The sequence below is a fragment of the Gopherus flavomarginatus genome, chromosome 4 (genome assembly GCF_025201925.1).
Source record: "Gopherus flavomarginatus isolate rGopFla2 chromosome 4, rGopFla2.mat.asm, whole genome shotgun sequence".
Taxonomy (NCBI): domain Eukaryota; kingdom Metazoa; phylum Chordata; order Testudines; family Testudinidae; genus Gopherus; species Gopherus flavomarginatus.
The window spans coordinates 154,581,729-154,596,642 of NC_066620.1; the positions used below are offsets into that span (position 1 = coordinate 154,581,729).

The 14,914-nt window shown below is 44.2% G+C and overlaps 1 protein-coding gene across 2 annotated transcripts in view; it reads right to left on the minus strand.

The window, feature by feature from the left end:
* Nucleotides 1–14,914, minus strand: part of BCKDHB (branched chain keto acid dehydrogenase E1 subunit beta) — a 277,474-nt gene that overhangs the window by 160,267 nt on the left and 102,293 nt on the right. For both annotated transcript variants that reach the window (XM_050950169.1, XM_050950168.1), the window contains one exon: nucleotides 5,665–5,762. In XM_050950169.1, coding sequence (XP_050806126.1) covers nucleotides 5,665–5,762 — 98 coding nt within the window. The remainder of the gene's footprint in view (nucleotides 1–5,664; nucleotides 5,763–14,914) is intronic.

Below are 14,914 nucleotides of genomic sequence, written 5' to 3' on the forward strand. Positions count from 1 at the left end.
AGCTAGTTTTGGCAAAGGAGGAAACAAAGTATTCATTATTTAGTCACGCAATCCATTTAGAAGCATATTCTTAAGAGCTTCTCAATATACATGTAAAACAGCCTGCACCTCCTGACATCTTTTTTACAAACAGTATTCCATTCATTTGTATGATCACCCAGAATAACAACAGGTCAACACTATAATGGTAAAACATAACATTGAATGCAAATATTACAAATCAAACTTCTAGCTTTTTTGTCTACAAACCCTTTAATGTGTGTACAGCCTTTCACAAAACAAGCATTATATAGTAGCTAGCAAATATTCTGACTTTAGAAGTAACCATCATAGTAGCAATTTTTCCTCTCTGTAAATCATTATCCACATAAAAAATATTTGTTTGTGGGGTAGAAAAATTGTTTTCAAATTTAAATTTCTACAAATTCAAACCAGAAGGTTCCTAAAAACTTTCATTTGTGCAACGCACTTCTTCTACTAAATAGTCAGCTAGCACATTAAACAGATAAATGAAAGTCAGATGTTGACTGTCACCTTTCTAGACCAGTTTGCTTCCTCCTACATCTTTAAGGACTAAGATGGCATTGAAAATGGCCCAGCTGGTTCAGTTATTCTCTTATCAGCTCTATGTATCCTGATGGGGAGGCAAGTGGGGCAATTTACCCCAGGCCCCGAGCCCTGCATGGCCCCCCTTCCTCCATACCCCGGCTCCCTAGCGCGCCACATCCAGGAGTGGCCCTGGACAGAACTAAAGTGGCCTGGCTCGGGTGGGGCCTGAGCTCTGCCCCACTTAGAGCCACATGGTAAGGGGGCGGGGCTGTGAGCTCCGGTCCTGCCACAGTCACACCACTGCAGGGCTGTCCAGGGGCCAGGGCAGCTGCTGGACACTGAGGGTCCAAGAGAGGGGAGAGGTGGGGGTAACCCAGGAGCGGTCCTGGACAGAGCTAAAGCAGCGTGGCCTGAGCTCCTCCCTGCTCGAAGCCCCATGGTAAGGGGGCAGGGCCTGAGCTCCTCCTGCTCGGAGCTGCACGGTAAGGGGGCAGGGCATGAGCTCCTCCCGCTTGGAGCAGTGTGGTAAGAGGACGGGGCTGTGAGCTCCAGGCCGCCGGCAGGAGCCACTGTAGTGCTGCCGAGGGCCACTCCTGCTGAGGCTCCAGGAGAGGGGGGAGGCAGGGGTAAGCAGCATGGCAGGACACCAGGGCAGGGGGTGTTGGATAAAGGACAGGGAGTTATGGGGCCAGTCAGGGGACAGGGAGGGGGAAAAGGTTCGAGGGGGTCAGTCAGGGGACAGGGAAGGGGGGGTTGGATCATGGGCATTCCAGGGGTATGTCAGAACTCGGTGGAGAGGGGTGTGGATAGGGGTTGGGGCAGTCAGGGGACGGGGGGGTTGGGGTGGGGTCCCATGGTGGTGGTTGGGGAGGGGACCTCGTGGGGGCAGTGAGGGGAAAAGGAGCAGGATGGGTCGGGGATTCTGAGGGGGGCAGTCAGGGAGCAGGAAGTGGACAGGAGTCAGATAGGGGGCAGGGCCAGGCTGTTTTGGAAGGCACAGCCTTTCCTACCCTAAAGCTCATTCAGCAGTTTGACGTTTGTAGACAGCTATTTAACACAAGGAGCCAAGCTGTTATGTTTCCGTGGGGGAGGGATCACATGAGAAGAGCAATATCCTACACCACCTACCTCTTTCCCAACCCTACTAAGGGAGACCCTCCTCCCCTGCATTCTCCGAGGCTCCAGAGGGGTTAATTCAGTGGTTCTCAAACTTTTGTACTGGTGACCCCTTTCACATAGCAGACCTCTGAGTTTGACCCCCCCCCCTTATAAATATATAAACAAGTGTTTTCAATCTAACACTATTATAAATGCTAGATGCAAAGCGGGGTTTGAGGTAGAGGCTGACAGCTCATGACCCCCAGTAATAACCTCATGGCCCTAAGGGGTCCCGAGCCCCACTTTGAGAACCCCTGGGTTAATTTAATTTTAGCACCCTGTGTCCATTCACATGCATGTGCTATTTTGAGCACTTCAGTTTTCACAACAGATTCTGGAACAAGCTCAAATGCTCAGTTCGTGGAGTACGTACATAAGCTATACTAACGACAAACCCACAGTAACTGTCTCCAGTTTGTGAGGCACCCCATGGAGCCAGTCTCTAAGAAACAGATACATTCATGGAGGTTAAGTCCTTTAATGGCTATTAGCCAGGATGGGTAAGGAATGGTGTCCCTAGCCTCTGTTTGTCAAATGGTGGAGATGGATGGCAAGAAAGAGATCACTTGATCATTACCTGTTAGGTTCACTCCCTCTGGGGCACTTGGCATTGGTAACTGTCGGTAGACAGGATACTAGGCTGGATGGACCTTTGGTCTGACCCAGCATGGCCATTCTTATGTTCTAAGCTAAATTAACCCAAAGTCATGGAGATAGATATGAGTCAAGGAAGTCAGCAGGGTATCAGAAACCTGGAAAAATCTGACTGGATGGGCTCAGGCGTTTTGGTCACAAGCTGTGATGGTTCAAAACTTTTGGATTTTTTTTAAGCAGAATTTTTTTTTATTGTTTCTTTAAACAAACACAGGAAGCAGCAAATATTTGGCCACACACTTCTGAAACCCCAAACCATGTTCAGGTTTTGACAGACTAATTTCAGCTTTTCAATTAAAAAAAAAAAACACAACAACTTTTGAAGGAAAGCAGACACTGTCCGTGATTTTTTTCTGCTTTTTAAAAACCCCTAGTTTTTGATCCAAAAAAAGTTGACAGAAAATATTTGTCCACCCCTTTAATAAGCTTTAGTGCCTTTTAGCACTAGATAACGCTGAGAACCAGTGATACCTTGTAAAGGTGACTTGAAAAGAAGTTATCTCAAAACTGGGTTTGTACCGAGATGCGGAAGGTTTTTAAATGTTTATTTTTTCCAGGGCTGCTGGAGGAGGGGGAGAGACAAGTGGGGCAATTTGCCTCGGTCCTCACAGGGGCCCCCACGAGAATATAGTATTCTCTAGTATTTCAACTTTTTTTATGGAAGGGGACCCTGAAACTGCTTTACCCCTGGCCCCCTGAATCCTCTGGGCAGCCCTGACGCTGACAATCACTAAAAACACTGCATGCTATGTAACATGAGAGTACACATAATCTAAAATGAAAGTAGAATATAGCAACCATATTCAAATTAATTTAGACAGAGTGAAGGATGATATTAAAGAAAAATGTTTGACCAGTGAGTGAGGAAGATCTAGAGATTAGTTTCAAGATGGACTAGTTGGCCAAATCTCCACTGCATCAATGTATGATACAGAAAAGATGAGTCAATGTGTAGAGTTCCAAATACATGCATAAGAAAATATGTAGTCTATTTCTATATACTTCTCAAAGAAGTTACTTAGGTTGCTTGAGACCTGGTAGATTTGGCTGTGACTCCTTCCAGTGGGTTTATATTAGCATAGTTTAATGCAGCCTGTATTCCAATTAGAAAGTCTGAGTTGAATGAACTCTATTTCACACCTCTCTCTTATCTGCTATTGGTCAACTTCGTCTGCGTCCTCCATTTTGATGTTTTCTAAGAGAGAATCATCATCAGCGCCATTTTGGATTTTTAACTATCATTAATTATTACTTATCTAAAGCCTTAATTCTAAAACTAACTACTGTTTTATGCAAGTTAAAGCATTATGATACTATCACGCCCATTGTTATGTAAATTTGGAGAGGTGATTTTCATGATGTTTATAAACCCTCCCTGTTTTCCTCTGCATATCTCTGTCCTAGGTGCAGCAAGCTTATTTATTTATTTTTTCAGAGCAGCTAAAAGCGAAATCTCCTGTTTCACATCAGATGTCGTAAAGATTAATGAAAGCTTGTAAAGCACTTTGAACATGTAGAGCACTATAAAAGTGCTAAGCATTATTAATCATTATTCAGATCAAAATAACCTCCAGTTTATATTTGGACTAGATTTTGAAAGGCCCAAGACAGAGGCAGAGGAGCATGACAGGAAGTAGAAAAGGCAGGCCATGCAGCTCGGTTTGCCAGAGCTAGGGAAGGAGACAGACAACTCCAGCCCACTGCAGAACTCCAGAACTGAACCTGTGCTGTGCAGTGCTCTGCCTGGAGACCGACCCTGGAGAGGAGTTGCCAAGACTGCCATCTGCAATGTACCCAGAGGAGACAGCGGACCCTTTGACTACGGGGAATCCCCTGTCCAGAATGTGGTAGGAAGTGGCCCAGGGAAACTAGACTTTAGTCCGGTTTTGTTGGCAGAGCACAAGTCAGTGTGTTTCAGTGGGATCCCGGCTGATCCACTGGTGGAACCATTTGCCACTATTAGGCCTCAGGGCTGGACCCCGGTCCCCCTACCTTCTGCTACCAAACCCACTCCTGAGGTGATGGCCTATCACCCCTTGGCCAATAGGCCTGTGATTTGCTTGTAGTGGGCCCCAGACTGGAGACTGTGGGCTGCCTTAGCCAAGAGGCTTAGGCAAAGCCTGTTTTTTGCTCTCCCCACCCAGAGGGTCAGGGCCCCTGTGACAGCCCCTGCCCAAGCGCCAAAGCTTTGGCTAAGGACCACTTATGCTTACCACTCTGCTCGCCAGAAGGTCAGAACCACAGACTGTTAATTGACTGTTTGTTGCCTGACACAGTGACACACAGTGGCATGCCTTTGAGCCTGAGCCCAAGGGACCACTACAGGAGTCGGCAACCTTCGGCACATGGCCCGTCAGGGTAATCCGCTGGCAGGCTGTGAGACATTTTTTTTTATGGCACGCAGCTTTCCGCAGCTCCCGTTGGCCAGGAACGGTGAACTGCGGTAACTGGGAGCTGCGGGGTGTGCCAGCAAACAGTCAATGTAAACAAAATGTCTTGCAGCCCACCAGCGGATTACCCTGATGAGCTGTGTGCCTAAGGTTGCCAACCCCTGGACCACACAATAGAATCCCCACCGAAAAGGAGATTGACCTAATACTATTCTTTAGTAATGGAAATTATGCCACTGTCTCCTAGAAGCTTTCCAACTAAGTGACATAAAGAGCATGAAAATAGTGGCCGCTCATACACAGGTCTACTCATACACAGTATCTCCATTAGATACTGATCAGAATGCTAATTTTATATTCCAAGCATATATATATCCTCTATAAAGAGCTCAGGGATAAGCATTAAAAGGCATTAAACTATTGCCTCAAATGACATTAAACTGAGAAACTTTAGACCCTGAAATTCATGCTTTACACTTTTGCATTGGAAAGTATTATTTTATATCCTTCCCAAGCTTTAAAAGATTTTTCCACATCTTGAATTTTTACAAAGTTCACAGAATATCAGGGGCTTTGAATGTTGAACGCAGTCTTACCAATTAACCACTAGAATCTTATAGATGTAGATTTCTTCATAGTGAAAGTTTGAGATAATCTATAGAGCCCGTAAGAGCCATGCTAACAACATCTAAAGGGTGGCCCAAGGATCCTCAAAGAGGATCACTGAACAATGAAGCAAGTATACCAGCCAGGACAGAGTATATTTTGTTTTAGCATTCAAACATCTATAATTTTATTTCAGTATGCTACTTTAAACTGCTCGTTTCATTTCCATGCTCACAGTCAAATCCCATTACTACATTCCTACAGCATGCAACAGCCCCATGGCATATCTTAAACAAGACTTACTGACCTGAGTCCCCCAGGCAACCAGTGTAACATCACTTCCCTCTTGCAGTATCTCAGCTTGAGACAATGGAATGTAGTATGGTTCCACAGGAACTTGTTCCACTGAATAAATAAAAGTTTACAAAGGAAGCAACAAAGATTAGATTCTCTTACTATGCAGTATTTGACCAAGAAAATGTACTTTTTTGAAAATCAAGACAGATAATCTTTAACGTACTTATTAACACTGTATTGGAAACAATAAGCCCAGATTCATGGGAGGTAGTAACATCATGTATCCCAATATGTGTCAGAGTACAAATTATGTTTGACAATGATACTGTTATTTGTTCATCACAGTGCTCCATGCTTCATATCTAATAATCTTAAAAAAAAATGCATACCACTGATACTCAGTAACAATACCCTAATCATCACTAAACCAAAAGACAGTATGTAAACAAAGTATACATGGTTGTGTGGTGTTTTAAGTTTTAGCCTAATATTGCGAAACCTGTAGAAGCAGAGCTTACGTTAGAAGCAAGTAAAAAACAGCAAAATAGTTAGTGTAACCTAGCCTTGAGATAACGGTGTGTAAAAAAAATACTGAAATAAATAGCAAATAGCCTAAATAAAATGCAGATGTTTGTAATTAATGCACGTCACAAAAAGGTATAAATGCTTGTGTAATTTTGCTTGTACTTTGAAGAAACTGAGGCAGAGATGCTCTCTGTCAGCTGTGTTCTTCCCTTGCAATTGCATGTCCTGAATAAAGCTGTCTCTGATTTTGTTGCTTCCAACCTGTGAAGTTCGTTTCTTCCACAATATTTGGTGCCGTGTGACTCGGATGTCTATGCCCAGCTGAGCTAGTGACTGTTACTACGGACCATCCCCCTTCAAACCCCAGGCACCAACTTGGAGGTAAGAGACCTTTTGAAATCTCTATTGAGGTATCGGAGGAAGACTGACCGTGGGCCATTTGTCCCTTTGGGCTCATGCCATGTGAACTTTTTCTTATGCAACAAGATCAGACGCAGAACAGGGTTGGGGAATTGGTTGCCCCATGTAAGGTTAGGGATCTGCTTTGTCTCTAACACTTAAATGGCTGCATTTAAACTCTCTTTTTCTTTTCCTGTTTCCACAAACTTTTAGCTGTCACCTGGGAAAGCCTCTTCCCAATTAATGGTTCAGCTATTGTTCCCTGACTTCCTTAAAATTATAGATATCTCCTTCATTGTCCATAATCACATATTAAAACAGGGGTAAAAAAAGAAGTGTTTCAGAGAGGTTTAAGAAAGTTTGCTCAGTACTCATTTTCATATGCTTCTATCTTAAAAGCCAGAATACACCAAATATTATCAGCCTATCCAAAGGGGACTTTGAGGGCAAAGAAAATGCTACCTAACAAACATTTTAAAATTATCTAAAATAGGATTTCTATATAGATCATGTCAGGATTGTAAGATCAATCTCAGGGCTTTCTACAACTAGAAGTAAATGCTGGAATATTCCACTGTAAAGATGGGATCACCTTTCCAAAAATCGACATCTCCTATTTCTAAGCTTGGATCACGAAACAGAAAACCTTAATAATACCAGTAGTACAAGACTAAAGATTGCCGGCGTTTTTCCTTAGTCTAGTGTATGATGAAGGTGAAATTGTACTCTTGGTGGGTGGATTTTAAAAATAAGAAATGACAACTGCTTGAAGGAGAGTTATTCAAATGATTGCTTCCATACACTGCACTAGTAAAATGCCTCTGTCATATTCTGAAGGGATCACTTAGACATGAGAATATGCTTCAGTTTCTATGCCTTTTCAAATTCTTGGTTTTTCAGCGGAGACTCAATAAAAGTGCACGTTATGAAGCCAACTTTCCAATCAGGATTTAGATAAAAGCAACCAACTTATTTCCTAAAGGTCTTATCTGCTACCTGAAAAGTTCTCTCTACCTGTCCCCACTCCCCAAACACAAAATGAAGCGCTGATCCTGCAAGCAGCTCTGCATGGGCAGACCTGGCAGATGTGGCAGCTCTGAACAGGTAGACTTCTTCTCCTCAGAAGAAGGGGGAACCTGGAAGGTAGAATGTGACTCTCAAAGCCTGGTCTGCTTCAGGAGGAATACACCACCATACTATTTCTTGCTCCGTGTTCAGGGCAAAGAAAAGACTGAGCCCTCAGCAAATACATTATTTAAAAAAAATTTGCAATCATTGACTATATTTCAAACAAATTTTCTTCTATTTGATCTGCTCTAGAGGTAAAACGTCATTCTAAAAAATAAATTAAATTGAAAGTTGATTGACAATGTTAGATTAAACTACAGAAAACAATGAAAAGGACATAACTGTTAGATTCCTTAAAGGTGAAGGGTTCTTCATTCAGCTTTAGAGTGTCTTATTCCCACTTCTGCTCTTGGATTTCCCAAGCAGCAGGAGATGTTACTGACCAATCTGATTTGAATTTGAATAATTCAGCTTCTGACCCATTTCCCTGAAATCAGAACAGGTTCAGGTTTTGTTCCATTTCTAGTTTGCACAGGGCTTGGAAAATGTACATGTAAAATATAAATGACTATCACGTTTAAAAATCCCATTGTCATATTTACAAGCACTCACGCACTATTAGGTCTGATCCTGTGAAGACTTACTCACATGCTTAACTTTATCTAAGTGGTTCACAGGGCATTAAGTTAGGCACATGCTTATGTCTACACAGGGCTGGGGCATTGTGCTCTTTACCTTTAATGGCAGCTTTAGTAAGGGAATATATATGAGTCACTATGACAAATATTACTATTTAGCTCTTTGCTTCAAGCTGTGAAGTGGCATAAATTCTATCTTCAACATATCTGAACCAAGCACTTCCATGCACCACATAATCAACAAGATAAGAACTCACCTCTAATCAGAGGCACCAACTTTTAGTTATCCCTGAGGGTGCTCCACCAGTTCTGCCTAAGGCCTCGCCCCACTCCACCCTTTCCCCCAAGGCGCCACCCTCATTCTGCCTCTTCCCATCCCCGCCCCATGACCTCCCTGAGGCCCCTGCCCAGTCACTGCTGTCCGCCCTCCCCCAAGCCACTCCCTGAGCCACCAAACAGCTGCTCAGTGGCACCACCAATCAGCTACGGCTGGTGGATGCTGAGCACCCACTAGTTTTTTCCATAAGTGTTCCAGCCCCGGAACACCCACAGAGTGGCTCCTATGTCTCTGATTACTATATCTGTCAAATCTTTTATAGCCATACATGAATCAATCATGCTAGCACAACCTAATTTCCTTCTTGGATAGGGTTACCAATCTATTGGATACAGGGGAAGCAGTAGATGTGAAATAACTTGATTTTACTAAGGTTTTTGACACAGTCCCATTGACATTCTCATCAGCAAACCAGGGACCAGTGGTTCTCAAAGTGTGGGGCACATCTCACTCGGGAAGTCCAAAGGAATATTTGGGAGGGCATGCGGCAGGGAGATGGGCCATGCTTCCAGCCCTGCTCCACCTCCAGTCTTTCTCCACCTTTAGGCCTAACTCCTCCCCTATCCCTGCCTTCAATCTAAACTCTACTGCTGAGGAAGCCTTGGCTGTGCAGTAATGGAGTGGGAATGTGGCAGATTCTGTACTAGGGAAGTGGGGGGGCCGCAACTGGGAAAGTTTGAGCATCACTGGTCTAGATGAAATTGCTATAAGGTAGGTGCACAACATGTTGTAAAATCATACTTAGAGTAATTATCAAAAGTTTGCTGTCAAATTAGGAGGATATATCTAGTCGAATCCTGCAAGGATGTGTCCTGCATCTGGTGCTATTCAACATTTTCATTAATGACTTGGGAAATGGAATGGAAAGTATGCGTATATATTTTGCAGATGACAGTGTCACAAGCTGTCTGAAGTGTCTCAGGAGCATGAGTACCCACCTCAGCGCAGACTGTTAAGAAGAAGGGCACAAACCCGCAACTGGCTATGAATTCTATACTAAGATTTCATCAAACAAGTACAAGTGTAAACTCTTCAGGCACTATAATAACCTAACCATGGAGTCAGAGACAGTCTCCTTGGGTATTCTGGTCTATCTTGCCACCTACGCAAGCTTGCCTTGGTGAGAGATGGACCCTTACACCAAAAATCACAACAATATTCAGTCACTTATCCCAGATCAACTTCACTTTACACCAAAGACAACGCTTATAGCTAATCCTATAATAAACTATCTAAAGATTTATTAACTAAGGGCACGTCTATACTACCAGCCGCATCGGCAAGTAGCGTTCGATACATCGGGGATCGATTTATCGCGTCTCATCTAGACGTGATAACTCGATCCCCAAATAGATGCCCTGTACTCCACCTCGGCAGGAGGAGTAAGCAGAGTCAACGGGGGAGCCACGGCAGTCGACTCGCCGCTGTGAGGATGGCCAGATAAGTCAAACTAAGATACTTCAATTTCAGCTACGCAAATAGTGTAACTGAAGTTGCGTATCTTAGTTCGAACCCCCTCCACTAGTGCAGCCCAGGCCTTAGGAAAAGTTATTTACAAGGTTAAAGTAGGCATACAAATACACAAATGTATTACAGTCTTAGGTTCTAAAAGGTGATAGAACCTGCAGTAATATGCAAGTTCTATATGTCCTTTAGGGCAAACCCAGGCCAAGCAATGGGGATCTTTTGCTCATGCTTATTAATTCTTGCCCCTTAGAGTCCAAGAGGCTTAAAGATCCAGTTTCTTCTTGTTAGGGATATTTATTCCCTTCCCTCCAGAGTTCAAGATGATAGGATGAGTTCACACATACATCACCTCTTCATGGAAGGGGGAAGAATGCAATTAACAAAGCTTTTGTTTCACAACAGCTCATTTGGTTTCAGTGGGCCTTCTTCGTGGGCAGGACCTAACACTTTCTATAGGAAGCCACTGTTTTACATTAATTAATGCTTCCTGCCTGTTTGATGACTTACACAATTAAGAACATTACAATACAAACACTTAATATCACCTTATAACATGGGGCACAGTGAGATTAATACATGCAGCACCCTACAGGCATTTCATAAGGTCTAAACATTCTAAACACATTTTTATAAGTCTAATACCTATTTTAACAATACTAACACACAGGTGAGCCAGACTGGCTCCAGCTATGTATTTTTTAGTGTTCAGTTGAGGCCTAGGGGCTTTGGCATGAGCTGCCACGTGGTCTGCAGTGTCACAGATGCTAAGCTGGAAAGAGTTGCAAGCCCTTTGGAGGACAGGAGCAGAATTCAAAGTGACCTTGACAAACTGGAGAAGTGATCTGAAATCAACAAGATAAGATTCAATAAAGACAAGTGTAAAGTATTACTCTGAGTATGTTTAGACTAGAGAAAAGAAGATGTGGCAGGAGGACGGAACCTGATAGTCGTCAAATATGCTGCGGGCTGTGATCAAAAGAGGACTATGATTAATTGCTCTCCATGTTCACTGAAGGTAGAACAAGAAATAATCAGCTTCATCTGCAGCAAGGGAGATTTAAGTTAGATGCTAAAAATATTTTCCTAATTAAAAGGATAGTTTAGCAACAGAATAGGCTACCAGGAAAAGCCATGGAATCCCAAACATGGAGGTTTTAAGCATAGATTAGACAAGGGGTTGGTCTCTGTCTGAGGGGTTAGAGCAGATGAGGTTGTACCTCAGTGCTTGGTTGTAGACAATGGATCGTGTGATGTGTCCGGGATGGAAGATGGAGGCATGAAGGGAGGCATGTTGCCAGCCAAGCACTGAGGTACAATCGCATCTGCTCTAACCCCTCAGACAGAGACCAACACCTACAAAATCTCCACCAAGCATTCTCAAAACTACAATACCCGCACGAGGAAATAAGGAAACAGATCAACAGAGCCAGACGTGTACCCAGAAACCTCCTACTGCAAGACAAACCCAAGAAAGAAACCAACAGGACTCCACTGGCCATCACATATAGCCCCCAGTTAAAACCCCTCCAACGCATCATCAAGGATCTACAACCCATCCTGGACAATGATCCCACATTTTCACAGGCCTTGGGTGGCAGGCCAGTCCTTGCCCACAGACAACCTGACAACCTGAAACATATTCTCACCAGTAACTGCACACCGCACCATAATAACTCTAGCTCAGGAACCAATCCATGCAACAAACCTCGATGTCAACTCTGCCCACATATCTACACCAGCGACACCATCACAGGACCTAACCAGATCAGCCACACAATCACTGGTTCATTCACCTGCACATCCACCAATGTAATATACGCCATCATATGCCAGCAAAGCCCCTCTGCTATGTACATCGGCCAAACTGGACAGTCGCTACGGAAAAGGATAAACGGAAACAAATCAGATATTAGGAATGGCAATATACAAAAACCTGTAGGAGAGCACTTCAACCTCCCTGGCCACACTATTGCAGACCTTAAGGTGGCCATCCTGCAGCAAAAAAACTTCAGGACCAGACTTCAAAGAGAAACTGCTGAGCTTCAGTTCATCTGCAAATTTGACACCAGCAGTTCAGGATTGAACAAAGACTGTGAATGGCTTGCCAACTACAGAACCAGTTTCTCCTCTCTTGGTTTTCACACCTCAACTGCTAGAACAGGGCCTCATCCTCCCTGACTGAACTGACCTCGTTATCTCTAGCTTGCTTGCTAGCATATATATACCTGCCCCTGGAAATTTCCACCACATGCATCTGAAGAATTGGGTATTCACCCACGAAAGCTCATGCTCCAAAACGTCTGTTCGTCTATAAGGTGCCACAGGATTCTTTGCTGCTTTTACAGATCCAGACTAACACGGCTACCCCTCTGATACTATACCTTCACAGTACATTCAGCACAGAAAAGAGAGACATCCATATTATTAAAGAAAAGAGTCTAAATCCATATTATCAAAACAGGGAAGTTCAAGAGATCAGAATCCACGTTTACTTCTCTTCAATTAAAAAATGCGAGCAAAAATGGAAATAAAACAAGCCTCTTAAAACAGATTAATCTGTGCAGAGAAGTTCTTTATATCATCAAAGGCCCTCCTGACTTTTGCCGCAATACATTCCTTACCTTTAAAATACAGTTATGGTCAAAAGAGTAACTAAAAAGGATACTTTCCTACTGAATGGATCTGGGGGTGGATGGTGTTTGTGTGTTCAAGAGCCTTATCTGGTGATATAAGTCAGAAAAATTAAGGTTTTACTACTTTTTCCTATTGTTACCACTGCAGAACCAAACACAGGTATTGTATGAGAGGGTGAGCTGCGTTTTTTTCTCACTCATGCATCATGAGCAGAATAATTTAACCAAGTGCCAACTGCAGAACCATTGTTACTGGTGATGACTGGGGCCCTACCAAATTCACGGCCATGAAAAATACGTCACAGACCATGAAATCTGGTCTTTTGTGTATTTTTACCCTTTACTACACATATTTCATGGCGGAGACCAGTGTTTCTCAAACTGGGGGTCCCAATCCAAAAGGAGACTGCGGAGGGTCAGAGTATTGCCACCTTTACTTCTACACTGTCTTCAGAGTTGGGCGGCTGGCGAGTTGCGGCTGCTGGACAAGGGCCCAGCTCTGGAGGCAGTGGTGTGGAAGTAAGGGGGGACAATAATGTGACCTCTCCCCACAACCCCTTTTTGGGTCAGGACCCCTACAGTCACAACATCGTGACATTTCACATTTAAATAGCTGAAATCATGAAATTTATGATTTTTTAAAATCCTATGACTGTGAATTTGGTAAGGCCCTAGTAACGATACACAAACCAGAACAAGCATAGTGGATGTCATTTCTCCAATCCAATTAGCAGGTTCCTATCTGTGGAGGAAGCATGGAGAGCCATTCTTCCACTACGATACACTATGATCATCTACTGAGGGGGCCGAGCAGTAGAGCTTCACTGTCAGCAAACCAAGATCTTCAAGGCATCTCCAGCCGCATTTTCAAATGTCAAAACATGGAACCTTCAAAGGAAGAAGGCCATCCTGTAAATTTCATCACCAACCTAACCTGACAAGGACCAAACTGATCAACAGGGGGGAGAGATAGCTCAGTGGTTTGAGCATTAGCTTGCTAAACCCAGGGTTATAAACTCAATCCTTGAGAGGACCATTTAGGGACCTGGGGCAAAAATCTGTCTGAGGACTAGTCCTGCTTTAAGCAGGGTGTTGGATTAGATGACCTCCTGAGGTCCTTTCCAACCCTGATATTCTATAAACAGTATCACCTGAATTACCAACAAAGTGAAAAGAAACAGCAATCTTACTAAGACTGCTTGGCAATATGTCACAATTAGATCAAACTTATTAAATTCTGCAACTGTAGTGAATGAAGATAACGAGGAAACGAGAAAGGGAAAAAATTACACTGTCCATTCTTTTCAGAAGATTTTTTTTTGCTTTAATTAAACAGCATACTGTGTACTTTACTCCTGAGAGAATTCTGCACCAATGCATGTGCACAGAATTTATGTCCCCCTGAAGATTACTTTGTTTCCCCACAGAAAAATGACTTTGATAGGAAAGCAAAGGGAAGTCACAAGAGTGGTAATGCAACCCTCCCTCACAGTACGTTTTGGGTGCCCAGGGCAGCCAGCAGAGAGGTAAATCACTGTGGGACAGGAGTCAGAACTGGAGAAGACCCAGCTGGTGGCTTCTACCCCGCACCAGGCTCAGCTGCTAGTCCTGGCTAGGCAGGATGGGACTTTCAGACCTACCCCTCAGATTTCTCCCCCAGCTGCAGAAAGCTCTGCAAACCGTTCCCCACCCCCACTCTTCCTGCACCCATCACTCCTCAGCTGCAGGGGGAGGGATCTCTGTACAGGGAGCTGCTCCCCCTTCCACCCAACCCTGTGCATCCACAGCCCTTTGTACCCAGACCCTCCCGATGAACCTCACCCTCCCCTGCACTCAGAACCCCGCTCCGATGAGCCCCACTCCTCTTGCACCTGGACCACTCCAACGAGCCACCCACACCCAGATTCCCACCCAACCAAGCCCCAACCAGCTGCACCTGGAACCCCACCTATTAAGCCCCATTCCCCTATCATCTGGACCCCCCCACAACCAGACTCCCTGCCAAGCTCTATCCCCCTCAAACCCAGACCCCTCACTGAGCCCCAACCACCTTCACCTGGAGCCCCCTGCAGAGTCCCATTACCATTGCACCCAGAACCTCCCAACAAGTCCTTGTGGTTCTAGAACCACTCACACACACACACAGAGATCCCTCACTGAACTGCCTGCACCCACATAGAATTCTCTCAACCC